Source organism: Fragaria vesca, linkage group LG2, assembly GCF_000184155.1.
Source record: "Fragaria vesca subsp. vesca linkage group LG2, FraVesHawaii_1.0, whole genome shotgun sequence".
NCBI classification, from domain to species: Eukaryota; Viridiplantae; Streptophyta; class Magnoliopsida; order Rosales; family Rosaceae; genus Fragaria; species Fragaria vesca.
In genome coordinates, this window is record NC_020492.1 from 32,220,228 (window position 1) to 32,247,029 (window position 26,802).

Sequence of the window (26,802 nt, forward strand, 5' to 3'; positions counted from 1 at the left end):
CAAAAGAAGCTTGTTGCAAAATGAAAAATCTATTAATAATGCTAGTTTTAGTTTTCATATTCTGCTCCCATCGTTCCCTCTATAAACAGGAATTCTACATATTTCCTTTTCAAAAGTAAGTAGCTTCTCAATCTGAATGTCACCAGTGTAACAGAGTAATTTGATCCTTGTGTACCTGGCTCTACATCCACAGAAGCTTCAGATTTGCATTTAAATCAAGCCTTGCGATGTTTAATGCTATGCCAGAGGTCATATAGTAGCAAGCCACATTCTCAGATTAATACTCAGAGGGAAGACAAAGAATCCTCAACTCATTGAGGTTTTTCATTGGCACCCAGAATATGACCAGTAACAGACTATCGCTTCCACTACTTGTCACACTCCTCCTGGACTTGACCATCTGCAAAGAATACCGTTAGCTCATTTGAACGTTTTGAAGAATCTAGTAACTGCATAAATGCAAAGTCAAATTTGAAAGTCCTACCAGCAAGAGTGATTGCCAAGTTCGCTTGAGCATCTGCCTCAGAATTTAGCTCCTTTACAGGTATACAAGAACATGTCAGAATGTTATAAGCAGCCCCAATGAGGTAGTAAACTTGTCAAATATGAAGGAAAATTATATACGCTTGCAATTAACAATATTATCCACAAAAGTACCATAGAGGAGACAAACAGAATCAACTTCTCTCACCCTAAGAACATGACTGATCTTGAAGGAAACAAATCTATCCTTCAGTTTCTTCACCTCTTCATACAAAGTAGACAGGTTCTGGTTTTTCACCTGCCATAACCCCTGAACCTGTGCCAGTAACCTTTATTAGTTATCTATACACATTATATCAAACAGATAGTTTTAATGTAAGATGCCATCTCAGTACACCAACCAATATATTTGTTAGCAGAGGTCCAGGGGTTCATGAAAAACACTTCAAAACAGAAAAGGGATAGAAACACGATAATTGAAGACCATGAATCAGAGATGACACAAACTGCTTGAGAAGAACAAAATACCAACATAACCAACCTGCATACAAACAAGTTTGGAGTCGCCTTGAACAAAAATCCTGGAAAAACCTTTTTCAAGCGCATATTTCAACCCTAAAATAACAGCTCGGTACTCGGCAACATTATTGGTTGCAACACCCAGACCTTCACGTAGTTTACAGATCTAGAAGAAGAACATGGTCAGGACCTTAAAAGACACAAAAGAACAGAAATAAACTTCAGATGTAAAGTTTATACCAATGTTCCATCATCCGCTCGCAGTACAGCTCCAGCACCAGCTGTCCCAGGATTTCCTTTTGATGCGCCATCAAATTGAAGAGTACAGCCCTACAATTGTAGCATGTACACATTTTTAGACTTTTGATCCTCTTTCCCTTTAGAAAAATCTAGTTTTTCTAACCATCACCAGGACTTGAACTTACACGACCTGAAGGGGGCACTTACACGACCCAAAGGGGGAACTTCAACTTCAGCCTTTTTCTTGGCCTGCTTTCTGGAAGGAGTGTCTGATACGGAAGCTGCACCAATTACTTCCTACAAAGAAGAAAAAATTATGTAAACTAAATGCAGCCATATGAAAGGCCATCCAACACGTATCCTTCAAGGACCGTATCATACTATAATCAATCAACAACAGCAATAAGTTCTGACCACATTATATACATAAATAAACTTAAATATTGAAAAGGGATAAACAAAGACACAACAGAACTAACAATGCCATGGAACACAATAATGTCCACGAAATAGTCAGAAATGCATGATTCCTTGCTTTCTTGACTGACAACATTTAAGTTCAGAGATTGTTATTACTCTAAACTTACCACATTTTCTGATTCAACCTCTTGGTGGGATCTCTTTTTGGCTGCAGTCTTACCAGACGTTTCGCCTTCTGCAGCTGCCGGATCCTAAAACGTCAAACAAAATCACATCACATTGCCAAACAATTTACGCGACGAAAACACAGAACCTCACAACTTAAACCCTAAACAGGAATTCCTCTTTACAAAAAACTAAACATTTCTCATTGAAAAAAGAAGAAGAAACTAGCAAGCAGTCAAATCTTACTAGACCAGGACAATCCACAAGCTTGCCAAACAGCTCATCTTTCATATCGGCAGCCGAAATCGTATAAAGCGCATTCTGAAGTCCACAGGAAGCTAAATACTGCTCATCTTTCTTAGGCATAGAGTACCCTTTGTACACACTAACAGGAGGATCACATATCTACAACACCCAATTCAAAAAATACAAAAAAGATCACAACTTTACCCAAATCCAATTCAAATTTAGGGTTTAGGGTTTTAGCAAATTACCGAAGAGCCCTGCTGAGCTTGGCAATCGGCCAAGCTCTTATAGACACCGACGACGTTTCCTTTGCGGACCACATAGAACGCGTCCTTCTCCGGCGGGTCCATAACTGACTTCTTCTTCCGCGGCCGAGACGACGTCGCTTTGCTCTGAGACGAGTAGAGATGAGTCCGGAACCGCGAAAGGGTCGGTTCGAAGCTGATTAGCTTCACCGCGGCATGGACGTTCGATTTTCGCTTCCAAGGTGCGTACAGAGAACGACCTGTCGTTCGGAGAATCGCGGCCGTGTATGATGAGACCTGCGACAAGCAGTTCATTCCACACTGTTTATGTAATGAACTGAGAAAATGCGGGGAGGTTTTGAAGCAAAACAAGAGTTCGGGTTTTCCGGCGGGTTAAAATTTCTGGTCCAGTGTAATTAGTTGCGCGTTTAATTGGTATTGTTGGTGGTATTTTCTTTTTTTATAAATTAACGAGTTATTGGTTTCCTCTCACTCTTTCTTTCCTGTGTGATCGAGCTAGAGATATGTTTTTTGTTTGTAGTACTATTTGACCTCGTTTTTGCGGGTGTTGTAATTAGGCTTGTCCATCGATTAATGAATTATTTCATTATTCTCCAAAAAAAAAAAGTGCATGTTTAATGTCTTTCGTTTAATGAAATTTTGGTCTATACTAGATTTATGTTTACTAATACGACATGAATCGACCTAGTGTGGCAAAGCTGACGGGTGTTCTGAATGAAACCCTCAAAGTCATAACTATTGTTTTTTTTTTTTTGTATAAAAGTCATAACTATTATTATTCGATCATCTTTCACTAGTTTGTGACTAGCATACAAGGTTTGAAAACTCGCTATGTGTTTGTAAGACGATGGACAAGCTTCTAATGCTTGGTCGTCCACGTTAGAAGAACGGCGGACATGCTTTTAGCGCCTATGCAAGTTAGGCGGCCTTGTTTTGAAACATTGTTAGCATGTATGGCGGGTTTTTGAGTTGTGGTGCTTGTAGCGGGTATTTTGATCTAAACACTCAATTACTCGCACCAACCTGTCGAGATTCGCTTAAAATTTCTGTCTTGATCAATAACAAATACAACATTGTCATCGTATCGTATTATCACACACCATTGTCGCATTTAAGTTTTTTAACAAATACGTATCTTTTTGAAGTTGTACTTGGTATCGCTTTGTTCGTTACAACAACAATAACGTCACCAATGTGAGCGTATCACTGATTAATAGCTCATATGTCATAAGTTCTCAACTCTCAAGCCCTCATGAAGTGGTGTGTTACTAACTCACTAACATGACTCACGTATTTAAGTTATTTAGCTCGCTATCTCCCGGTTAATGAGAAATAAAAATGCAGAATAACGACGTGTCGCCTTCAGAGCGCGCGAGATAACCACATAAACGACCATTAAATAAGCTCGGAAATTGAAAGCTGAGGAAGAAGAAGAAGTCTGAGACGGAATTGAAAGATAATGAGCGCGAGTCTGTGTTGCTCTCTGATTCGTTCCTCACCTCTACTTCACCACGAACCCTATCTCTCATGGCCTCTCGCCAAACTCAACCACCGCCAGATTTGGTCTCTCACGCTCCGAAACCATCCCCCTGCTTCTGCCAGAGTCGTCGCTAGAGCCGTCGCCGACGGCGGCGTCGGCGTTGTGTCGCCGGACGACTTGTCTTTTGAGGACGTGGCGGCGATTGAGACGGATGAGGTAGGAAATGGAGAGGTTGAGGGAGTCGTGGCGGAGAGTAAATCGGAGGATAAGGGTCTGCGTCCGACGACGAAATACAAGAAGAAGAAGAAGGAGGAGGAGGACGGGTTAGAGAACAGGTTCAAGCTGAGGAACGGAAAGGAGGTAACTTTTTATCTTAAATTTACATTTTTACTATGAGATTAGTTTTCTACTTTGGAGAAGTAAAGTTCATGCTAGAGAATTACATTTTGGGATTTTTGGCTGTGGTTAAATACTTAGATGGAATATTAAGTCATTAATTAAATTAAAGTTTCGAAATTTAAAGTTGACAGCAATGGCATTGTGGTGCCTCTCAATCTTTCGAGTTAAGTCTACATTTTGATTGGTGTTTACTGACTAGATTTTTGAAGAAAAAGCCTACATTGTTGGTGTTGAGCACAAACGTAATTCGACGGATTTATTTGGTGTGGAGGAGTCACTCAAGGAACTGACTCAGCTTGCTGATACTGCTGGACTAATGGTTGTTGGTTCCACATATCAGAAGTAAGTAGTTCTCGATGCTTATATAGTTCACTGCTAGTATATAGCTTATAAACCTAGCTAGTTAGCTTAAATTGCTTGTGCCATATGTAATGCAGGCTAGCGTCTCCAAATTCAAGGACATACATTGGATCTGGTAAGGTTGCAGAAATCAAGAGTGCTATTCATGCATTGGGTGTCGAGACTGTGATATTTGATGATGAGCTCTCAGCTGGGTAAGAAACATACTGATATTATTGTTGTTCCACACATGTATTTGATACTGTTGAAATTGATGTCTATGAATTAAACAAATTTGTTTTGCCAATATCGACTCTCCCCGCCTCCCCGCCACTGTATCTATTGGTTGTGTTGTGCCTGTTGAAATTATACTTGTATGTATTAAAAGATTTCGAACCAGAATTGAATTCTGTTCTCTTGATGTTGATCTGGGACCTGTATTATATTTCACCCGCTCAACCTCAATCCTTCAGAAAACTTTACCAGCAGAAATATGTTTATTATACACACCCTTTTTACTGATTATCAACAGTGTCATATTCTTGAAAGATACATGGATCTTTTTATGATCGTTTGTAAGAAATATTAGGCTTGGTGTATGATGAGCCTTAATTATGCACATTTTTGTTCTCTTAAGATTCTTTTTCTTTTTTATTCAAGTGTTACTATTCTAGGCAACTACGCAATTTGGAAAAGGCTTTTGGTGGGGATGTTAGAGTTTGTGACCGCACTGCCCTTATTCTTGATATTTTCAACCAGCGGGCAGCAACTCATGAAGCAGCTCTACAGGTGAGTTATTTTGTTGTTTATTTAGTACTTTTAATCTATTCATTGCATTTGAAACTGAGTGGTGATAGTTGGGAATTCCACCTCCCTTTGGGGGTTTTAAGTTGTTCAATACTAAGACCATTATATTTCCAGAATTCTCACAGTGATAATTGTGATGTTTCTAGGTTGCATTGGCACAGATGGAATACCAGCTACCTCGACTAACAAAAATGTGGACTCATCTTGAGCGTCAATCAGGAGGTCAAGTGAAGGGTATGGGTGAGAAACAAATTGAAGTGGATAAGCGTATCTTACGTACTCAAGTAAACCCCCATCATCTAATCATCAGTATTCCAATATCTTTTATCTTAATACAGATCTATCTATAGCAGTAGTAGCTTGTAGGTTCCAATCAATGCAATGAAAATGTTTCTGTTTTGTTCTTTTCCTTGTCTCAATATTTTATGATCTACTTTTTGATAAAATTACAATCGTCTATTGAAATTGATTTGCCTGCAAACTTGTTTGTGATGCTAGATTGGTGTTCTCAAGAAGGAGCTAGAATCTGTTAGAAAGCATAGAAAGCAGTACCGGAATCAACGGCTTTCAGTACCAGTCCCAGTAGTATCCTTGGTAAGTAAATATGTACTGTAGTGGATACAAAATTATAGATGGTTTTAACCTGTTGCTGATGCTGTCTGTTGTACTTTTGGAAACTAGGTTGGGTACACCAATGCTGGAAAGAGTACTCTTTTAAATCAATTGACTGGAGCCAATGTGCTTGCCGAGGATCAATTATTTGCAACACTAGATCCAACAACAAGAAGGGTTCAGGTAGGTTGATCACAATCAAAAGATTCTCTTATTACAGCATGAGTATGAGTTCTCTACCGTCTAAATAACTGAACAGTCTAGTGACTATAACTAGTATCACAATTCAGAAGGTTGCATGTGGTGCAAAAGTTACCTCCTTTGTGTTTTTCAAGTGATTATGAACTAATAGCCTATAGTCCAGATTTTGGGGTTTATATAATCACTCATTGATGTAACTAAATGCTACGGTAGAGACATTGGGACTTCATTGACATGCTCTATATACATAATACACTATACATAATCATTTCAGTTTTTTCCATTGATATGATGGTTTTGTGCTGAATTTTTAATATTTTTTATCTTGAATAATTTGTGGTATGCTCTATTCTTGTTTCAATTTCTTCCAGATGAAGAATGGGATGGAATTTCTCCTCACAGATACTGTTGGTTTCATTCAGAAGTTACCAACCACAGTGGTGAGATACTTGCATATTTTATTGATAAATTTACCACCACTTGTGCAGTTTGAATCTCTTGCCTTATTCATTTTGAACTTAACTGCAAGAGTCAAGCTGATAATTTCTCACCTATTTTTTCCAACTGCATCTTACAGGTTGCTGCCTTCAGAGCAACTCTTGAGGAGATATCGGAGTCGGCATTACTGGTGCATGTGGTTGATATCAGGTACAAAGTGGCAACCTATTAAAATGATACATCATGGTGAAAGGCATTGAGATCTTATTATATTGCTATCAACTTCAGTCATCCACTGGCTGAGCAACAGATAGAAGCTGTGGACAGAGTGTTGTCAGAACTAGATGTCTCTTCTATACCAAGGTTGATGGTTTGGAACAAGGTACAGTAATTCTTTTTGGAGATTCAGTAACTAAACAATATATTGGAACTCTTTCATCTTATCTGCTGGTTGTTTGATAGGGTTTTTAGAGTCGGATCATCTTTAAATTAGATGGGAAGCTAATGCTTTGAAATTGCTAGATTATACTCACTAAAGTAATGGTATATGTAATGTGTACTAGCTTTTCATTCCTCAATTCTAATACACAAGATTAATGATAGACAGCTATAATTTTGCAGGTTGATAAGGTGAGCAATCCTGACAGCATCAGAATAGAAGCAGAAAAGAGAGATGATGTTGTTTGCATATCTGCTCTGAGTGGTGAGGGCTTAAATGAATTCTGCAGTGCAATCCAGGAAAAATTGAAGGTACTTGTGCTTGTTTCTCGGTCACGTTTTCATACTCTTGAGTAATATATGTGCTCCTATAAATTGGAAGATAATAACGCCTTTTGTTTAACAGGACTCTATGGTATGGGTGGAAGCCTTGATCCCTTTTGAAAAAGGAGAGCTTCTTAGTGCTATACATAAGGTTGGAATGGTGAAGAAAACAGTAAGTATCTGGTGGATGTTGATTAATTCTTTGTTCCTCCTATCTTCCCTTCTTCTTTCTCTTTTGTGAAGTGTAGGAACTACAGTATTTTCAAGTCCTAACATTCTCTATATTTATAGGAATATACCGAGCACGGGACACTGATCAAGGCACATGTACCTCTACGGTTTGCAAGGCTACTAACACCATTGAGGCAAATGTGCATATCAAGATCTTAATTTTCTTCCAGCATGATCCAATACAGTGTGGAGGTCTTCCAAGTTTCATATTTGATTTGATGGCCGGTGATATGAAATTGTAATTATTCTGTACATATGGTGTTGTATCTAGTTTCTAACGAGTGTAAGATACTTACAAGCTAGTGATGGTCTAATAGATTATCAGGAGTAAGTTAACAGCATTTCTTGTCAGATTGATTTTCAACCTAATTCATAGCATCTCAATCACAACTCGCTGAAAATCAATCATCGAGGTGTGCGTAGACATGGTCATCGATATATAGCTTGCACCATTGAAGCATTCAAACACCGATACAAAATCAACAATGTGACACCAAAACTGTCAGAATGTATTCACCAAATACGCGGTTTCATATTTTTGTGTTGTCTTCTTTGCCATCTTGTGTAAAAATGAAGCTCCATGCTGTGAGGTTCAAAGTCGAAGCTATTCCAGTTCTGTATGTTCAGCACTGGCATTTCCCAAGAGGAAGAGGTCCCCTACCCATAAAAGGAACGAGGGTTTTCAATTGTGGCATTAGTGACGTGGAGGAGATTCGGGCCTGTGGAAAAAAAAGTTGACTACTTGGATCGGAGCAGGTAATACCAGAAAGGCAGCACAAGAAATTGTCTTCGCTCTTGTTATCCACATTAGGTATGTCAGAGAGGATTTGGTAGAAGAGTAGTTCGATTGGTTCTCCATTGAGCTCTATAAATTGCCATGGGGGCAAACTAGTAAGCCAGACACTCAAACTTGGACTCAAAAAGTCTTGAGAAATATTCAATGGCAGTGTTCAAAGTAACTTGTGTAGCTCTTGTGGCAGTGACATTGCTCTACTTGGTCACACTCGGCGTAGCTCACCCGGTTGGTTTCAACTTTGGCTGGGGATGGGGTAGTCACGGTGGAAATGGTGGCCACGGTGGACACAGCGGCAATGGTGGAGGAGGTTACTCTGGTCTTTCTCCAGAATACTATCAGTTCTCATGTCCCCAAGCTAATGACATTGTCATGTCTGTGTTGCACAAGGCCATTGCAAACAATCCCAGAGTGGCTGCCTCTTTGCTTAGGCTTCATTTCCATGACTGCTTTGTTCAGGTCTATATTGGTCATGTTCACTGTGATTTGGTTCTAGTAGTAGTACTGCTTTTTATAGTTGATCACATCTAAAATATGAGTTTATATTTTGACAGGGTTGTGATGCATCTGTGCTACTGGACGACAGCGCGACAATTTCGAGTGAAAAGAATTCTGGTCCAAACAAGAACTCACTTAGAGGGTTTGAAGTGATAGATGAGATCAAGGCTAAGTTAGAAGAAGCTTGCCCTCAGACTGTTTCTTGTGCTGACATTCTTGCCCTATCTGCTAGGGGTTCAACTGTACTAGTAAGCCAATTCAGTAACAAAGCCTCAGTTAATTTTAAGTTACTTGAGCCTCCATTTTACTAACTGAGCAAGCTTGAATGCACAGAGTGGTGGACCAAATTGGGTGTTACCTCTAGGAAGAAGGGACTCAACGACTGCAAGTTTAACTGGCTCAAACAGAAACATACCTGCACCAAATTCCACCCTCCCAACCCTCTTAAACTTTTTCCAGCGTCAAGGCCTCGATGAAGTAGACCTTGTTGCACTCTCAGGTACTAAACTTTCATGTCATTCGATTTTGAACCTCGCCGCGGCCTTAATTTTGTTCCATTTTGTCACTAATATTTGTTAATGCAGGAGGGCATACGATTGGGATTGCAAGGTGTGTGACATTCAGGCAGAGGCTGTACAACCAAAACGGGAATAACCAACCTGACTCGACTCTTGAAAGATCCTACTTATTTGGTTTGAAATCGGTTTGCCCTAGTTCAGGTGGTGACAACAACATAAGCCCCTTGGACTTGTCTTCCCCTGCAAGGTTTGACAACTCCTACTTCAAGCTCATACTTTTGGGAAAAGGACTTCTTACTTCTGACCAAGTGCTTCTCACCGGTAACGTGGGGAAGACAATGGACCTGGTGAAGAGCTTTTCGGATGATGAGGGCCTCTTCTTCCAGCACTTTGCCAAGTCCATGGTTAAGATGGGGAACATTAGGCCTCTCACTGGATTAAAGGGTCAAGTTAGGAAGAACTGTCGCCGTGTTAACTAAAGTACTTAATTAACTGAGAAGCACTAGCTTCTTCATTTTTATGTGCTGAATAATTCAGAACTGTTGACTTGGTGTGATCTATAATCTTCAAATTCATGTAAACTAATGGAGCTCTGACGATGAATGAGAGTATAATTTCTACTAATTACTTTGGTTAAGTACTTTGTTAAGCCTTTAATTAACTTTAGCAAGCTGCAGAACAAATCCACAAGCACTTTTCCAGTTTCCACTTTCGGCTTTGTTGCCTCCTTTCACATATACAAAAAAGCTAAGCACCCACAAATCCCACATTATCAAAAAGGTTAAACACCTCTTTAATCATTGTTCCTTTTCTCTCTTGTTGGTTATGCAGTTTCTGGAATCAGGAACTTCATGCACACATAGTATTATTCTTTTCTTTCCCCAGACCAGAAAAGAAAGTATAATTCGTTTCTTTCATCTCTTCAGAATATGTCACTACCTTTTCACGTGTATGAACTCTTGAGGAGCAAATGCCAGAGTTCTTTTCTTCCTTACCTTTGGTTCCTCTTTTATCCCAATTTTTCTCCTCCTCTTTTCCTAATTAGTATTCCATAATCCTTCATCTTGCTGATTACACTGAGCACCTTATTATCCTAGATTCATAATACCCCACACTAATTACACTTTAAGCATGGAATTAGACAATAAACATATGATATTTTCATCAATTTTTTATTTTCCGCGATATACTTAGTTGATATAGTGTAACGTTTCGCTCTATAATTTTACAATTCATTTATAAAATAAGCATATGGAGCGGGGGTCGTGCGACATAACATCAAACGTGATGCCTACTATCTGAGTCTCAACTCCTACCATGTCTAGTTTGTGATCAGCAAATTTGAGCGACCCGTTTAAATGAGTGTGTCCGCGAAAGATAAAAATTTATCGATCATCCTTATTTGGCCACGAGGAATTAATCGGGCTCGTTAAACATGGATAAGAAGAGCATAAAAGGCCAGTGGGGTAGAGAGAGAGAGTGGTTGAGCCCACACCAAGTAGTAGTTATCTAACAGCAACTACTGCACAAGAGGCTGAAGCTCTTCTCAGTAATTAAATACTCTCAAACAGCCAAAGATCCCAGATTTGATCTAAAAAAATTGCTACGATTATCAAACCTCACAATCATCCAAAAATCCATGAAATCGAAAACAGAGTAAAGAAAAAGATATAAGTTGTGTCCATGGCGAAGCAGCAGGCCAGTAACGCGTGGATTATGCAGAAGAAGAAATGGTCTCTGGTGGTTCTGGCATTGTTCTCTCTCTCCACCGCCATGGTTTTCTTCATGAGAACCGCCTTCGATTCCTGCAACGCAAACACCGCCGCTCGTTTCGAAGACGATAACAACAGAGTCGCCGCGCCGGCTGTAATCCTCCACGACGGCGCCGCCGCCGGACCGAGCGGCGCTCTCCGGTTCATGAAGTCGAAGCTGGTGCTTTTGGTCTCCCACGAGCTCTCTCTTTCCGGTAACAATTTCGCTTTTCTCTAATTTTCTTTTGGTTTTCTGGAAAAGGAATTAGAAAAGTGAAAAAGAAATTTTAAAGTGATTAAATTTTTGATTTTTGATTTCTTTTAATTACGGTGAAAATCAGGAGGTCCATTGTTGTTAATGGAGCTGGCGTTCTTGTTGAGAGGAGTCGGATCGGAGGTTGTTTGGATTACAAGCCAAAAGCCACCGGAATCCGACGAGGTCATTTACAGTTTGGAGAATAAAATGCTGGATAGAGGAGTACAGGTATTCAATTTATTCAAGTAATCGCTGCGAAATTTTATTACTACGACAATGTGATTATGAGGAAGTATGATTATGAATTTTTCGTAATGTTTTGGCAGGTTCTGTCTGCAAAGGGTCAGAAGGCTATAGATACAGCTCTTAAGGCTGATTTGGTGGTTTTGAATACTGCTGTTGCTGGAAAATGGCTGGATGCTGTGCTCAAGGACAACGTTCCTCGTGTTCTTCCTAAGGTGTTGTGGTGGATTCATGAAATGCGGGGGCATTATTTCAAAGTGGAGTATGTTAAGCATCTCCCTTTTGTTGCAGGTGCCATGATTGATTCGCATACGACAGCGGAATATTGGAAGAATAGGACTCGGGAACGGTTAGGGTAAGAAGAATTGCATGATATATACAATTACATGCACCTTAGTTCTTCCCGACAGTGTTATTCTAGCATGGTAATAACGAACTTGATGTATTGTCCTTATGATTTGCAGGATTAAAATGCCTAAGACATATGTTGTGCACCTTGGAAATAGTAAGGAGCTAATGGAAGTGGCAGAAGATAGTGTATCCAGGAGGGTTCTCCGTGAACATGTCCGAGAGTCTCTTGGAGTGCGGAATGAAGATCTACTCTTTGCCATCATAAACAGTATGCTTCCTTTTTCATTACATAAGTTTCTATTTGTATGCAATCTAATTATAGTGAGAGATTATAGATTGAATCCTTGCAACTAAAATCTCCCAATAGTAGCAGCAAGCTTGCCTGTGAGTTCTGCTAGGTGGTGTTAGAAATAAGATAACTTGACCATATCCTAATAACCTGATACTTTTGGTTGAGGGAAAGTAACAACCCTGATCACTTCTTCTCGTCCCAAAGTTCACACTTCCCTTCAGTGAAATATTATCATTTTGGTCTGAGGCTGTAGTGGTTCCACATTGGGATTAATCTCTCTCTTTATAAGCCCTTTGTGTATGATGTTTTCATCAGTTCGCCATATTAAATGTCCAAAAATGGTACCTACTCGATTTTGAATTGCAGCAATGAGCATACACTGATATTCTTTCAATACGTTACCTATTCACTTCTCTGTTTATCTATGCACTACTCTGTTTTGCATGAATTTGCATTTAACCTTACATTCTGAATAATGTATGTGATTTAACTGTAGGTGTTTCACGTGGGAAAGGTCAGGATCTATTTCTTCGCGCTTTTCATGAAAGTCTGCAGATTATTAAGGAGAAGAAATTGCAAGTGCCATCTATGCATGCAGTAATAGTGGGAAGTGACATGGATAAGCAGACTAAATTTGAAACAGAGCTGCGTCACTTTGTGATAGAGAAAAAGCTTCAGGATTGTGTTCACTTTGTGAACAAGACCCTGACTGTGGCTCCTTATCTGGCTTCCATTGACGTTCTTGTTCAGAATTCTCAGGTAGGTTGCACTCAAGTCAGCAACTTTTGTAGGAGATATCTTGCTGGGTGGTCTTTATTTGAAAAAAAAATAAAAAATCAAGGAACAAATATCAGTATCTCAGTCATGTTGTGGTGTATATCATGGATGAAGCTTAACTTTATAATCATGTGTAGGCTCGAGGAGAGTGCTTTGGAAGGATAACTATTGAAGCAATGGCCTTTCAGCTGCCTGTACTGGTATGTTCTTTACTACACAACCATACTTTTTCTTCCAATGTATGATCTACCTGTATTACTGTGCAAAAATCATGCTTATTTCCTGAAGTTGTCCTATGAGTGTTTTGTTTGGTCGATGAACAGGGTCCAACTAATCTTCTTTTTTCTTTTCTTTCCTTTTGTGAATCACTCCAGGGGACAGCAGCTGGTGGAACCATGGAGATCGTTGTGAATGGCACAACAGGACTGCTGCATCCTGTTGGTAAAGAAGGTGTGTCATCCCTGACGACTAACATCGTAAAATTGGCCACACATGTAGAGAGGAGATTGACGATGGGCAAGAAGGGATATGAGAGAGTGAAGGAAAGATTTTTGGAACCACACATGGTGCAAAGGATTGCTTTCGTTTTAAGGGAGGTATTGCAGAAAGCAAAGAGCCACGCCAATTCTTAATTTGCAGGAGGAGCACAATAGTAGTTAAAAATGTTTGCTCCACTCCAACGAGAATGCAGCTCATACTTTTGTAAGTCATTGTATCATATGTAGCAAGATAAGGTAGATAGAGAGTGATATGGATACCAGGAAAATCAAGTCTGGTCATTGAGTTGCAAAATGTTTATTCATCAATGGTATACATGCAGTTTTGCAAATGTAAAAATCTGTCTCAACCGTATTCAATTTTCACTTTTATGGTTGATATCAGCCTCCTTTGCAGTACTAGTCCTCTTGGTCAATTTGTATATCACCATTCTCGCAATCTTGTAGAACCAGAAAGTACTGACCAGCTGCAGACCAACTGCCATTCCCTGGAGTTCGTAGACAATTCATTCAGGAAGATACATGCGAAATTATGTTGAGGCCTCGGCCTATAACTGTACTGCTGTGTTGTTAGTTCTATTGTTCATAACACGAACCTTAATGAGGAAAGGATTGTGAGCAGATAGTGTTACGTATGTAAGATAAGGTCCGCCTCCCATCCTTGCAACCGAGAATATAGCTGCAAATGAAATCTGTACATACGAACATGAAAAAGGAAATTAGAGTAGCTTCTGTTTCTGTTTCTGCTACAATACAAAAGATTATAACATTGTGGAATCTGTTTGAGAGATAAGCATACATCTGCTGCTAAGTTTAGGTCGGTGTCCCTGTAACCAAGCTCTTTGAGAATCTCCCTCAAGTGGAGGAAAGGGCTAGAGACCTCTGTTATCCACAGTGCTGCTACCATCTCTGTCCCACACTATTGAACCCAACAAAACTACTATCAGTGGTAGGAAAAAAAAAAAAAAAGTAATCGAAACAAAACAAAACAAAACCGAGTTATACTAGTTTCTCCTAGTGATAACTAACTACATAATAGTAGACCAACTCTATATAGTATATTACAGCAGAGGGTTAATTAAGTACCATTACTTTGAGTTAGTAACCTATCATTATCAGAAATTAATGTAACTAATTTGCTAAAGCTCCCAGACTTACATGAAAAACCCAAGTACTTGTTTCAAAGCTAGGATCAAAAGAAATGGCAATCAAGTTTGGGAACAAAGTTAAGTACTAACCTTTTGATATGAAAGGCCTGCTCCAATTCCAACAATGCTCACCAGATGGTGGAAGACATTGTCAAGACTGAATTGCTTGTCAAAGAGGCAACATATGAGATCATAGATGAGATAAGAAAGACTCACTGCTAGTGCTTTCATCTGCACCACCAACATTCAAAAAACCTCCAAAGTACTAATTAAGCTACAAAAGCACACCATTACAAAGACTATTAATCTTCATGAAACTAAACTGAAAAATTAACCTGCTGAGGAGAAGATTGAGCAGCCAGAGGACAAACTGGGCACCTCCAGTCTTCGACGGAGAGCGAAGCTAGGGTTACAGCAATGGTTGCATGAATTGTCGAAACAAGGCGATTGCAGAATACAAATGATCTCTTTGGAAGCATTTTTCTGATGAATAAAAATGCTGTTGTCCATGAAATAACTCCCAGAACTACAAGGCTTGTAACTCCATGCTCTTCCATCTTTCTTTCTTCTAGCTTCTTCTTCTTCTTCTTCTTCTTCTTCACTGAAGCTTAATCATAAACTGGTTTTCTGGGTTTTTGTACAAATCACTGAGAAAGCTAGAGGGAGAAAACGAGAGGAGAGGTCATGTTCAATTCGTTTATAGTTGAACCTCATTTAATTTCGGAGCTGGATGCAGGTGGAAGTAGGTTAGTTGTACCATCAAGGATGATTTGGACCAAACTTTTGATATATCTAATAACTAACCGGAAACAATGCAAGAATTAAATTGAATTACTTGCAGCATTATGTTTGAGACTTTGGAACACGCATGTTTTCTGACATGAACAGATATCAGCAACTTAGTTTATTTGTTGATTAAATCGTCCAGTGTTGTGACTTGGAGTATATTCTTGTTTCATAATACTTCCAGAATTAGTGCACTACTATATAAACCATGTTGGTGAGGTTCTTTTTTCTCTTTTCTCGGTCATTTCTCAACATTATACGTACACTAGTATAGAACCACAAGCATTTTCTATTTCCCTCTTAGAATAAGCTAGTGTGTGTTAGTTGACAAAATCAATTAGTTCTTATTCGTTCCTTCATATCATTTTTCTTCTAAAATTAATTATCATTATTATAAACAAATCAGTAGCCACAAACATAGGGTAGTCCAAATTTTTAGCCTTCATGTTTACCTTTGAGAGTTTGAGGTAGGAAAAATCAAGAAATGAGAATCACCTCAAAATCCCAAGTGTAGTGGCTTAATAAGTTTTGAGGCGGCCGAGTATTGTAACAGAGACTTCCATCTAAACGAAGTATTAAGGTGATTTGGAGATGAGTATTATTTGTTTGATTAGATGTCATCCTATCATTTGTGTAATTTCTCTCGATCCTTAAACCTTTGAGGCTTGAGACATCAAGAAATGTAAAGATTTTTCTTTTAATGGAAAAGAATATAAATTGTAAAATTGTAGAAGGTACACGTGATTTCTTTTTACTTTTTATAGTAAATGTAAATTGTAAAAAATAAAAAAAATACGTGTTGCCTTGTTAAACTTTGAAGTGAACTGTTGCTATCTCAGCTCAACCGGGCCTGACCCTCACTATCTCTGCGATGGAGTTATGTCAAATTTCGGGTCAATTAGCATTCAAATCGGGTCACCTGCCCCGAAACTCTGTCACTCGAATGACCGGCGCACCGGACGTAAAATCTCCGAACCGGATATTTATCACCGGGATGGGTTTCGTCGGACAAGCGTTGGCGATTGACCTCAAGAAACAGGGATGGTATGGTTTCTCTGAACTTAGTTTCATATTCAGGGTTTAGGGTTTAGCTAAAGCTCAAGTCTTTCGATTGTTAGGGATGTCTCTGGTACTTGTACAAGCATTAACAAGAAGAAGAGACTCGCGGAAGAAATGGGCTTTGATATGTACCTCTTTGATGCAAATGAACCAGAGTTGGTCAAACTTTCATTTCTTGTTAATTTGAAATAATGATTAACTTATGCAAAGTTTGTTTCTTTTTGCTTATTTTGGGGTACCCAATATTGGTTTATTGTGAAGTTTGGCCACCATTGATGTTATGAAGTTCCATACTCACATGGTTGTTTCAATTCCTCCGGTTACTGGTTTTGGTGATCCGGTACGATATTAATAAGTACTTGTTTATGTGTTTTAAAGCTGTTTCAGTTTTTAGTGACAGATGTTTAGCTGCAACTGATGTTGAATGTTGTATCTTAGATGCTGCAACATGAACAACTTTTGAGGAAAGCACTTTTGGGTGGAAATCTTCAGTGGCTTTGCTATTTGTCATCAACTAGTATGTCTTTATTCGCAGATGGTTCAGTTTATCAACCGTTGTATTAGTAGCTTATTTGAAAGAGTTTTCCGGACCATCTAGCATTGTGATATTTCGTCGAAGTAATACAATCTGAATGTTTGTTTTGACTGTGGTGGAATTGCTTCTGTTAGGTGTGTATGGAGATTGTGGAGGTGCATGGGTGGATGAGGAGTAAGTGAGTGCATGTGGAATTGCTTGATGTGCAACTTATCTCATGTGCAATATCAACTGTCACTAAATCTCGAAGTATCATGTGGCAGTTATCCCCCTAACCCCACAAGGGAGGTGGGAAAATTAAGGTTAGCTGCTGAGAAAGGATGGTTACAGTTGGGGCAGAGTCTGGGCCTCTCGACAAAAGTATTTCGGCTTGGAGGTATCTATGGTCCTGGTAGAAGGTAGTGACTGATCTCTCAGCAGTATGAAACTATGCTGTCTTTCGTTTCGTTCTTTATGTAATCAGTAGTAATAATAGGAAAATTTCCCCCATTTTTCATTGAAATATAGAGAAGTACATTTTTTCATTCCAGTATTTGAAAATTAGAAAAAAAGTATTTTCAAAACTATTAATGTCTGCTCTTAAGGCCAGGAAGATTCAGAATTTCCAAACTAGTATCACATTTCTTGTTGGCGGATTCAGAGCTTTTGTTTCATTCTCACACTAAAAGATTTATAAATTGTTTCCCACTACAGTGCTGTTGACACCATAATCAAGCAGGAAGCCTTATCAAAAAGTCAGAGAATGAGGGGATATAGGCAGTTCACATCAAGGATTCATGTTGAGGATATTTGTCAAGCCATTGAGGCCAGTATTCGAATGTCTTCCTCCAGGTAGGTCTTCATAGTTCTTATTGGTTTTATTCTCTTTTGACTTATCAATATGTATTTCAACCTGGAATTTGCATACGGAGAATATAGATTATATGAAAATTTCCAATACACACTTGCATGAGGCTGTACCGAAGAGTATATAATAGTTCACTGTGTTCACTATAGTGTATCAAACTTATGTTCACTGGCTTGTTAAAAATACTTTCAGGGAAATTTATAATATTGTTGATGATGACCCTTCCCCAAGAGAAGCAGTGTTCGAGTATGCAAGAGACTTGGTTGATAGAAAATGGCCAGGTTGGATCAAACAGTCTTCTGAAAAAAGAGAATCTACAGAGACTGATAAACAAGATGGTTTGTTGGGTGAGAAGAGAGTCTGCAATGCTCATATGAAGAAGGAGCTAGGAGTCAGGCTTCTTCATCCTAGTTATAGATCAGGATTACAAAATATTATTGACCAAATGGATAAACCATTTTCAACATTGTGAATGTTGATGATGGTGGATATGAAACGTATCTTTGTTATCAGTCAAGCAGTAGATTTCACTCCCACAAGTATTCCAAACATGTTGAATTCAAATGTTCTTGGAAAACATACAAGTGCAGTTGATGATGTTGTTATTAAATACATACAAAGCATACGTACAAGATAAATCATGATTTTACAGGGTAGTATTACATAAAATTCAACGACTTGATTCAGAACTCGTCAAAACCATCCATCATCATGCCCATTATCATCATCATTTGCATAATAAGACTCATCCTCTTCATTGTACTGGTTTTCATGCTCAAACTCATAATCGTCGCCATAGCCTTGTCCGTCTTCAGCCTCTTCACTGTGCTCTGCACTAATGACTTTCTCATTAGATTCCAAACCTTCTTCTAACCTGTAATCCTCTTCATTTAGAACACTATAGTTGATTTTCGAACTCCGTCCTGTTTTGACTCCCGGTGCCAGATTACTCTCCCCTTCACTCGATTTCTTAGTGTTATCCGTCGACTTGGTAGAAGTTTTGGCTGCCTTTCTCCGAGGAGCAGCTTCCTCGGCTTTTCTGCCTCTTTTTCTAGTACTTCTTCTCTCAACATAATCCTTGTTCATTGCTTCCCAGAGTACGGTTTTATGGAGAGCCTCCTCCTTGCTTAATAGGTATGGAGAAATCTCGGCATCGTCAATATCAGAAAGGCTTTCTGAGACATGATCACTACTACTATCCGAGTCTGAAGTACTTGAGCCCAAATCAGCTTGCTGCTTCTGCCTTGACTTGGATGAGTTGGATCCCTTTCGAAATGCCATAAATTCTCTTCTTCTTCGATTAGGGTTTGGATCACGTCAAACTCACTCCCCTCGTTATATAAACCAAACTAAAACATTAGGAAAAACACCAACCGACTAGGAAACATAATCCAACCAGGACTAGGACAATAAAAGTGGACCCATTCGGCCCATTGGGCTTAAAGCCCATAACAGACGGCCTGCTTTGTCCGTCTCTCTTGTCTAGTCTACCTCTATTCAGATACGGTGTGTCTCTCAGTCTCGGTCTCATCTTCCCAACTAGAAATTGGTTACGGGAAACCCTAAATTGATGCTCTCCTAGTAGCCACTGCGGCTCTGTATCACCAAAAGGTAGCTCCTTTCTTCATTTCCGATATGAATTAGGTATTGGGTTAAGGTTAATTTCATTTCTCTTAGCGTTGTTTATATCCAAAAGCTTGTTGATGATGGTTAGGTTGCCGAGTTCTAAAGATTCGAACTTTAGGGTTCCTTTCTCTCTCTTTTTTCAATGGGTTGGAGTAGTTGTTAGTGTTTCTTCAAATTACTTAGCTTTCTTGGATATAATTACAGATTGAGATTCTGGGTTTCTGTATCTGTTTCATTTAAGTTTTGCATTAGGTGCTTAATAGTTAATATGCTTTTTGAGTTTTCGCTTATGAGATTGGTTTTACATTAGGTACTTGGCTATGATTCCAAATGCATGTGCCAGACCCGGTGGGTTTATCTCTGTGAATTCGAGAGTATGTAAGCCCTCGATATGCAGTAGTCCTGTGTTGTCATGCGCTCCTCGTTTTCGGAGTAAGAGTGCTTTTCAATGCATCAGTTCATGGAGTTCTTCTCAGAAAGGTAAAGCCTTATCCTGGTTGTATAGGACGCTATGATTAATTCTAGTAATTTTTCCTTGTACTTGATTAATTGCATTTTGCATGCGTACATACCCGTCTCTACTTGGGGCAGCATTCTCTGAATTTGTTCCACACACATTACACTGAATGGTTACTCAAATAATCACTGATATTCTCAAATAGACTTATCTGAAAGCTAGGACATTGGATTTTGCTAATACATATGGTGAGTGCTTGTTTTAATTCTTTATGATAAATTGGTTGTAGCTATGCCACTTCTGCACCCTTGTGCTGCGTCGAGCCCATTTTTCAGTGGGGATCAAGGCAGTCTTTTACGCATGATGCCCACATTGCAAAGGCGAGGCAAATCTAGTATGGCCCCTCAAGCATCTAAGGATGTCCCATACAGTTTTCGGTTCCCTCCCATGATGAAGAAGCCAAAGTGGTGGTGGAGGACATTGGCATGTCTCCCCTACTTAATGCCCCTACACGAGACATGGATGTATGCTGAGACAGCCTATCACCTGCACCCTTTCCTGGAAGACTTTGAGTTCTTCACATACCCGTTCCTTGGTGCCATTGGGAGCTTGCCCAGCTGGTTCTTGATGGCCTACTTTTTCGTTGCATATCTTGGAATTGTGAGGAGAAAGGAGTGGCCTCACTTCTTCAGATTTCATGTCGTGATGGGCATGCTGCTGGAGATTGCGTTGCAGGTGATAGGGACTGTGAGCCGTTGGATGCCACTTGCTGTTTACTGGGGTAAATTTGGGATGCACTTCTGGACAGCCGTTGCATTTGCTTACCTATTTACAGTGTTGGAGTGCATACGCTGCGCTCTTGCTGGTATGTATGCTGATATCCCCTTTGTTTGTGATGCTGCATATATTCAAATTCCCTACGACTAATAGGTGGAAGGAAAGTACAGGAGTAAAATCAGCTGTCTTTCCATCTGTTTGAATTTTGTTGTAAGAGAGGAAACTTGTTTTGTTCTGAACCAGCCTATGTGTAGAAGTTTTAATTGGATCAGTTGCATTTGTGCTGTAGCAGAATTCTCACCAAGGTGTTGTTTGCTTTCTTTTCATTGTTGTTGATCAGAGATACTCTTATGTAGTTTCAAATGCTGTGGTATGTTGAGAAATTAGAGGAAATGGTACCAAAAGGTTTACCCGATATAGGGATCAGTTTGGCATGCATTTGAATAGTTGATACTGATAGTTTAGATTATGACCTGTTCATACTTCATACCATACCATCCCTATTAGGCTATTACTCTTTGCACTTCGGAGATCCTACTGGTATGTTATCTGATATCATGCATGGGCCTGCTAATAGAGATGTGTCGAGGCCCATACAAGTCAGACAAGAGTCACAAGAAACGTGATGCATGTTTCTTCGTAACCTAATAGAACTGTGGATAGTAGGGGTGGACTTTTAGGCACTGAAAAAACCGAAAGTTTAACCGCATCGAACCGACACCGAGTAACTAAAACTGAATAAAACCGAGGCAATCGGTTCTAAAAACCACACAAACCGAGTAATGCAGTGTCGGTTTGTAGTTCCGTGTATTTTAAAAACTGATAAACTGAACCGAACCGACATATATTCATTCTACATATATTAATTATTAATATTTAATTCTACATTACGCGTCATGTTCTTATCGGTTATGGGTTACAAATAATAGGCTTTCACACACATGATCATGTCTTTAAGTGTTTAAGTCTAACTGAATTCCTTCCTATATAGTTTTATCTTTTGTTATATATGAATGGTGGAGGCTTCAATTGAATTATATATAAATTTTAGCTTTCTTTTAATTTGGATTACTTATTTGAACCCATTAGATTAACTTATTTCAAGTGTTGATAGTTTATAACTTTGATATTTTTATTTTTTATGTTATTTGGTTAAGTGTAAAAAATATTATGGATAATAGGTTTTGTAACCGAAACCGCACCGAAACCGAACCGATGTTAGGTTAACCAACGAGTGCGGTCTTTTATATATTTTTATCGATTTCGGTTCTAAGAAATAGAAAACCGAAGATTCGGTTTCGGTTTTCGGTTAGTGCTTAAAAACCGAACCATTAGGACCGAGTCCACCCCTAGTGGATAGAAGACCTGAAATCTTGAATGATGTAAACTTAACCAATTAATACAATTTTAATTGAATTAACAATGTCTGCAAAGTAAAAATAATGTGCTTATTTATCTAATTAGGTTGGGATGGCAGCCGATTGGGATGTCATGTATATAGGTGCCTTTTCATGCAGCAATCCATTTCTAAAGCTTAAGTTGCATAACCTCAACTCTAATCAAATTACAGATATCAAATGTTTGGTCATCTTACGTTGATTGAGGTGAGCTGCTCCAATGTCATTTTCGTCATCATAATAAAATGGAATATCACTTCTTCTCAAAACTAAGTATTATAATTGGCATGCATGTCATCATACGATCAAAACTACTAGAGCAAAGCATTTTTGACACCCTTTTGACAATGCCTACCATTATATTGTTTCCTTTAAAAATTGAAACGACCACCTAAACACACTCTTGGAAGTGTTTAGTATATTGTGTATGATATATCATATACCATCACAACCTTTCCTCAATGCGTAAAGCCATTTCACTATAAACAATATTACTAGCTAAGCTTCCCACTACACCAAAAGTCCGAGATCGATAGAGATCGAAAACGACATCATGATTTTAGTGAACACTCACAGCCTCGCTGCGTTTTGTTTAATACCTGGTAAGGTAAGTTACTTTCATCATCATCAACTTCCTTATTACATTGTTTAAGCTCAACTTTCAAACTTTTTACTATAGCATTCGACTTATTGATTCAGTACAAGAAAAATGGGAAGGCATTACTGTTGATTTCATCATCCTCTGCTTCCTCTTTTGGATTGATAAAAGAGACCCTCTACCTAATTAGCCCACTTCTCCCACCTTTCTTTGAGTTTTGATCATTGGTTACTACCCTGTTTGGATCGGAACACCATCAATATAGACTGAATTGCAGATATATCATCAGGTAAAAAGTAGGCAGCAAGTATGTTAACGTATCAATACATTAACTTCAAAGCGAACTACGATGTGGAATCGTCTATCGTTTTATGTTGTATCGTAGATATCTTTTATCTTATACTATAGAAAATTAGATAGAAACAGTATATTGATGCATAGTAATATCAAATACACTGACTTCATATAGTGATAGACTGGTTCTCTTTGTATAGGTATAGGTGGTAAAGTAGTTTGGTTTGGAAACCAAATCTGAAGAGGATTTGGAATATACTTGTTTATATGGCATATACTACACCATGGGGGATATGAGCGCAACCAGAGCTTCTTGATCATTATTTCATGGCCACTCTACAATGTACTTTACCTACCAGGGTGCCACCAACATGATGTTTCTATTTTTATATGATCATCTGCTTCAACCAAAGTTTGATGATAAGGTAAATCGGAATCATATACCACCCCTCCTACTTGGTAATTCATTTGAATATTTAAAGCTGAAGGGCATCAAAAGGGAGCACTTTCATTTGATTGTGTTGGCTTGTTTGATTGCAACTTGCAATATTAACATGATGAATTCAAAAATGGAGGAAATCCTGGTATAGCAGAATGATCCATAGCAGAAACCTTTCTCAATCAGAAACAGAATACATTGAATTGAAACCAGATGCAGCAAGATGATTGGTTCAATTGGAGCCAGCAATTGGCGCAATAAACGAAACATGGGAAAGAGGTAGAGATCCATCAAAACGCAAATTGATGATGTTTCTTGTATAGTTTAACTTATCATGCATCCATATTCGAAAACAGAGTAGTAAATTTTAAGCTGTAACGTACTGGTATATTCTTTTGCCGATTTCCTTCTTGGAAGTGCCATACCTGTTTTATGATTATGAAGATATACACAATTACACACCAAACCAAAGAGGGGTAAAAGGAAGGTGAAAGAAAACCTTGAGTTTACCACTTCATGTCTCCATTGCTTCTTCATGTCAAAGGAAATAACAAATTAGGAAAGTGATCATCTCCTTATATATTGTGAGTATGTGTTAAAACTTAAAAGTATTGTATATTGTTACTTAAGACGGTAGTTAAAAAAAAAAGTGAGGAGAAGATTCGAGTCCATTGTTTTTTAAGATTCTTATATATTTAGATTAACTTTAGTCCTTGGAGGTTCGGACTAATCTCTAATTGGGAATTTAACTTAGCTTATAACCATTAGGTTTACTACTCTTTAACTGAGTCCTGAATAATCATTATGCATTCCTCTGTAATTCTTTTGTGAGATGAAAATGACATGTTTTCTAGAGTGTAAAATGTAGTTTTTTTTTTTTTTTTTTTTTTTTCAAGTGCTAGTGACAATCTACTTAGAACCAGAACATGAATCCAACCAAACTCTCGTGTAACCATCATGAACAATGAAAGATAGGTTGGACAAACCAATACGGTGTAAACAAGTTGTCAATTATTTGTCATCAGTATCATATAAAAACTAACTCTTTGAAAGCAACCAAAAGCTCTTTTGGTGTGAGCCTCCCTTTGATAAAGAATGGGTCATCAACTCATCATCATATAAATATATAACACATTTTCCTCAGTAATATTAAGTCAAAAGCATTACCTTAAAATAAAGAACAAAATTAAGAGCTAAAAATACTACTCAAAGTGAAGACCAAGAAAATAAAATCTAGAAATATTACATAAAATCCCTTCGTACAAATACTAATAATAATACTGGATTCATGACCCAACTTCCATTTTTACAAATCAAGAACTCCCTTTTCTGGGTCCCCTCTCCATTGCTAGCTAGCTACCTTTCCAATTTTCCTTCAGGCCAAGCTCTCGTCATCACTGTCATTTCTTGCTTCACCTAATCACTTGCCTGGTACATATATCTAGCTTTTCATTGTGTAAATCTCTCTCTATATATAATCATATATATATAGCAGCAAACAAAATATAAGAACACCCTGTTCTTTCCTCTGCCACTCATTAAGACCATAATACAAGACAAACAAGGAAAGGAACAGACCAATCATGCACAGAGGGGCCATGGTGGATGGTGACGAACAATTAGTACTGCAGCATGTCTGCTGTGGCCATGATGGGCAGGTTTGAGTAGAGCAAATTATTCCAAGGGTTCATCATGAAGCTGCTGTTATGATCGGCAGCGGTGGAGCCGGTCTGAAGCAGCTGGCCGGCCGGTTCGGTTTCGAACACCCCATTATTATTCGAGTTAATATTGTTGTTGCCGTTGATATAGTTGAGGATCTCGGTCAAGGAGTCCAGTCTCTGGCTGAGCTCCGCCATCTGGGCCTTGAGAACCGAATTCTCGGCCTCCACGTTCATGTAGTGCTGGGTGGTGATGTTTATGCTGGTCAGGATTTGACCGTTTTCCTTCCTCAGCTGGGCCACCTGAGCCGTCAGCTCATCCAAGTGCTGCTGCTTCCGCATCCTCGACCGCCGCGCAGATTCCCTGTTGGACTGCATTCTCTTCCGCTTTCGCTGATCAATCGCATGCTGAAGGTCCCCTTCCGATCCCGAGTTATGAAGCTGTGAACCAGAAGAGTTTCCGCTCGAAGTAGCCATTACAAAATGATAATATCAAACACAGATTTGAACTTTTATAGATTTAAACACAGACGCAGGACCCGATTATTGGAATAATAATTATAGGGTTTAATGATATATATATATATATTAGGCAGTATAATAGTAGTATTACGAAACTGTGTTGGGAGCTGATTTATGAAAACACGTAGAACCAGTAAAGGAAGACGACGGAGAAGGATTGAACTAGATGGGTCCTGCGCCTGAGGGAGGAATCTACCATAAACCCGGAACGGAGGATTTCACTGAGCACCGGAGACATGAATTTCAAACATCAAGCACAGAATAGTCAGCATCAAGTTTAATTTTCCAGGGTTTTTTCTTATCGAAATAACCTCAGATATTGATTGAATCTATGTAGGGTTGTACGTTGTTGCTAATAAACAACACAAAACCCAAGATTCAAGAACAAAAAACCCAGAAAACCCCAGTAAGAACAAAGCCAAGAAAACTCAGAGCTAGAACAAAACCCTAAACCAGCAGAGCTTCAGTGCTCAAAAGAAAGAAGGAGGAGGAGGGCTAGCTAAGATCTGAAAGCAAGAGAACGGGAAGGAGAAGAAGGAGAGGAAGAGGTTGATGATGGTGAGGAGGGGCCAATATATAGAAGGAAAAGGTAAATTAAACCCCCATATTAAAATGAAAATTAAGAAATAAAAGGTAAAAAAGTAAAGGGTTTTGCATTGGAATCTCCTCCAATAATCAAACGAGGGAGTTTGTTGAGGCTTGAGGGAAGGTTTGATTGGGCATGTGAGCAGAAATGTCCACAACCGTCCAATTCCAGCTGGTGAGCAGAAAATTAAACCATTTCACTTTTATTTTTCTATCGGCTGCTGGTTTTTTTTACCTCTCTTTCACCGCCATGCTTGTACCAGATTTAACCGTTTAGGGCACAGAGAGTACGTTCTGTTTATTTTGACTGACCGGTTTGTCCTTTTATATGATGGGCGAAGAAACAAGTGGCACCTGAGACCGTAGCAGAGGGAATCTCAGGGGGATGAAGGTGGTATAAATGGTGTCGAGCGAGGATAATAACGTCATCGAACATTTATTTTTTCTTAGATGTCACATTCAACTTTTGTTTGGAAAAAAAGAAAAAAAC

At 38.8% G+C, this 26,802-nt stretch overlaps 8 protein-coding genes across 8 annotated transcripts; 5 read left to right on the forward strand and 3 right to left on the reverse strand.

Annotated features, from left to right (window-relative positions):
- Positions 1-12: 12 nt before the first annotated feature.
- Positions 13-2,643, reverse strand: LOC101312118. Its single transcript, XM_004291789.1, has 9 exons — positions 2,322-2,643; positions 2,074-2,232; positions 1,830-1,913; positions 1,450-1,539; positions 1,243-1,332; positions 1,025-1,168; positions 692-799; positions 485-536; positions 13-400 (listed from the first exon to the last, which is right to left on the reverse strand). Exons 1-9 carry the CDS (start codon positions 2,631-2,633, stop codon positions 369-371), a joined length of 1,071 nt encoding a protein of 356 aa, XP_004291837.1. The 5' UTR covers positions 2,634-2,643; the 3' UTR covers positions 13-368.
- A 1,129-nt stretch (positions 2,644-3,772) lies between these two features.
- Positions 3,773-7,948, forward strand: LOC101312409 (GTPase HflX-like). Its single transcript, XM_004291790.1, has 13 exons — positions 3,773-4,179; positions 4,418-4,560; positions 4,656-4,772; positions 5,232-5,346; positions 5,511-5,648; positions 5,863-5,958; positions 6,046-6,159; positions 6,549-6,617; positions 6,755-6,825; positions 6,904-6,997; positions 7,237-7,365; positions 7,460-7,549; positions 7,669-7,948. Exons 1-13 carry the CDS (start codon positions 3,799-3,801, stop codon positions 7,765-7,767), a joined length of 1,656 nt encoding a protein of 551 aa, XP_004291838.1. The 5' UTR covers positions 3,773-3,798; the 3' UTR covers positions 7,768-7,948.
- A 564-nt stretch (positions 7,949-8,512) lies between these two features.
- On the forward strand, positions 8,513-9,909 carry LOC101312694 (peroxidase 9-like). The gene is made up of 4 exons (XM_004291791.1): positions 8,513-8,860; positions 8,956-9,147; positions 9,233-9,398; positions 9,484-9,909. The coding sequence occupies exons 1-4, from the start codon at positions 8,549-8,551 to the stop codon at positions 9,894-9,896; spliced, it is 1,083 nt and encodes a 360-aa protein (XP_004291839.1). The 5' UTR covers positions 8,513-8,548; the 3' UTR covers positions 9,897-9,909.
- Positions 9,910-10,949: 1,040 nt separating this feature from the next.
- LOC101312987 lies at positions 10,950-13,996 on the forward strand. Its single transcript, XM_004291792.1, has 7 exons — positions 10,950-11,383; positions 11,510-11,652; positions 11,751-12,022; positions 12,132-12,286; positions 12,807-13,069; positions 13,225-13,287; positions 13,462-13,996. The coding sequence occupies exons 1-7, from the start codon at positions 11,101-11,103 to the stop codon at positions 13,717-13,719; spliced, it is 1,437 nt and encodes a 478-aa protein (XP_004291840.1). The 5' UTR covers positions 10,950-11,100; the 3' UTR covers positions 13,720-13,996.
- LOC101313277 (transmembrane protein 136-like) lies at positions 13,448-15,525 on the reverse strand. Its single transcript, XM_004291793.1, has 5 exons — positions 15,068-15,525; positions 14,823-14,963; positions 14,384-14,503; positions 14,181-14,276; positions 13,448-14,072 (listed from the first exon to the last, which is right to left on the reverse strand). The coding sequence occupies exons 1-5, from the start codon at positions 15,287-15,289 to the stop codon at positions 13,941-13,943; spliced, it is 711 nt and encodes a 236-aa protein (XP_004291841.1). The 5' UTR covers positions 15,290-15,525; the 3' UTR covers positions 13,448-13,940.
- Positions 15,526-16,434: 909 nt separating this feature from the next.
- LOC101313573 (protein YeeZ-like) lies at positions 16,435-18,465 on the forward strand. Its single transcript, XM_004291794.1, has 8 exons — positions 16,435-16,562; positions 16,637-16,732; positions 16,839-16,917; positions 17,016-17,094; positions 17,247-17,286; positions 17,376-17,510; positions 17,806-17,943; positions 18,152-18,465. Exons 1-8 carry the CDS (start codon positions 16,462-16,464, stop codon positions 18,429-18,431), a joined length of 948 nt encoding a protein of 315 aa, XP_004291842.1. The 5' UTR covers positions 16,435-16,461; the 3' UTR covers positions 18,432-18,465.
- Positions 18,466-19,467: 1,002 nt separating this feature from the next.
- Positions 19,468-21,133, forward strand: LOC101313863 (protein TIC 20-I, chloroplastic-like). Its single transcript, XM_004291795.1, has 3 exons — positions 19,468-19,570; positions 19,896-20,065; positions 20,332-21,133. The coding sequence occupies exons 2-3, from the start codon at positions 19,906-19,908 to the stop codon at positions 20,967-20,969; spliced, it is 798 nt and encodes a 265-aa protein (XP_004291843.1). The 5' UTR covers positions 19,468-19,570; positions 19,896-19,905; the 3' UTR covers positions 20,970-21,133.
- A 3,504-nt stretch (positions 21,134-24,637) lies between these two features.
- On the reverse strand, positions 24,638-26,273 carry LOC101314152 (ocs element-binding factor 1-like). Its single transcript, XM_004291796.1, has one exon. It carries the CDS (start codon positions 25,680-25,682, stop codon positions 25,167-25,169), a length of 516 nt encoding a protein of 171 aa, XP_004291844.1. The 5' UTR covers positions 25,683-26,273; the 3' UTR covers positions 24,638-25,166.
- Positions 26,274-26,802: the final 529 nt, after the last annotated feature.

Coding starts and splice junctions, on each gene's coding strand:
- LOC101312118 (XM_004291789.1), bottom strand. CDS start 2,633: ATGAACTGCTTGTCGCAGGTCTCATCATACACGGCCGCGATTCTCCGA. Junction 1,914..2,073: donor TTGTGGATTGTCCTGGTCTA/GTAAGATTTGAC, acceptor TTGACGTTTTAG/GATCCGGCAGCTGCAGAAGG. Junction 1,540..1,829: donor AGGTTGAATCAGAAAATGTG/GTAAGTTTAGAG, acceptor TCTTCTTTGTAG/GAAGTAATTGGTGCAGCTTC.
- LOC101312409 (XM_004291790.1), top strand. CDS start 3,799: ATGAGCGCGAGTCTGTGTTGCTCTCTGATTCGTTCCTCACCTCTACTT. Junction 4,180..4,417: donor AGCTGAGGAACGGAAAGGAG/GTAACTTTTTAT, acceptor TTTACTGACTAG/ATTTTTGAAGAAAAAGCCTA. Junction 5,347..5,510: donor CTCATGAAGCAGCTCTACAG/GTGAGTTATTTT, acceptor TGATGTTTCTAG/GTTGCATTGGCACAGATGGA.
- LOC101312694 (XM_004291791.1), top strand. CDS start 8,549: ATGGCAGTGTTCAAAGTAACTTGTGTAGCTCTTGTGGCAGTGACATTG. Junction 8,861..8,955: donor TCCATGACTGCTTTGTTCAG/GTCTATATTGGT, acceptor ATATTTTGACAG/GGTTGTGATGCATCTGTGCT. Junction 9,148..9,232: donor CTAGGGGTTCAACTGTACTA/GTAAGCCAATTC, acceptor TTGAATGCACAG/AGTGGTGGACCAAATTGGGT.
- LOC101312987 (XM_004291792.1), top strand. CDS start 11,101: ATGGCGAAGCAGCAGGCCAGTAACGCGTGGATTATGCAGAAGAAGAAA. Junction 11,653..11,750: donor TGCTGGATAGAGGAGTACAG/GTATTCAATTTA, acceptor ATGTTTTGGCAG/GTTCTGTCTGCAAAGGGTCA. Junction 12,287..12,806: donor ACTCTTTGCCATCATAAACA/GTATGCTTCCTT, acceptor ATTTAACTGTAG/GTGTTTCACGTGGGAAAGGT.
- LOC101313277 (XM_004291793.1), bottom strand. CDS start 15,289: ATGGAAGAGCATGGAGTTACAAGCCTTGTAGTTCTGGGAGTTATTTCA. Junction 14,277..14,383: donor ACCTAAACTTAGCAGCAGAT/GTATGCTTATCT, acceptor TCGTATGTACAG/ATTTCATTTGCAGCTATATT. Junction 14,073..14,180: donor ACAATCCTTTCCTCATTAAG/GTTCGTGTTATG, acceptor TACGAACTCCAG/GGAATGGCAGTTGGTCTGCA.
- LOC101313573 (XM_004291794.1), top strand. CDS start 16,462: ATGACCGGCGCACCGGACGTAAAATCTCCGAACCGGATATTTATCACC. Junction 16,563..16,636: donor GACCTCAAGAAACAGGGATG/GTATGGTTTCTC, acceptor TTCGATTGTTAG/GGATGTCTCTGGTACTTGTA. Junction 16,733..16,838: donor TTTGATGCAAATGAACCAGA/GTTGGTCAAACT, acceptor TTTATTGTGAAG/TTTGGCCACCATTGATGTTA.
- LOC101313863 (XM_004291795.1), top strand. CDS start 19,906: ATGATTCCAAATGCATGTGCCAGACCCGGTGGGTTTATCTCTGTGAAT. Junction 20,066..20,331: donor ATGGAGTTCTTCTCAGAAAG/GTAAAGCCTTAT, acceptor AATTGGTTGTAG/CTATGCCACTTCTGCACCCT.
- LOC101314152 (XM_004291796.1), bottom strand. CDS start 25,682: ATGGCTACTTCGAGCGGAAACTCTTCTGGTTCACAGCTTCATAACTCG.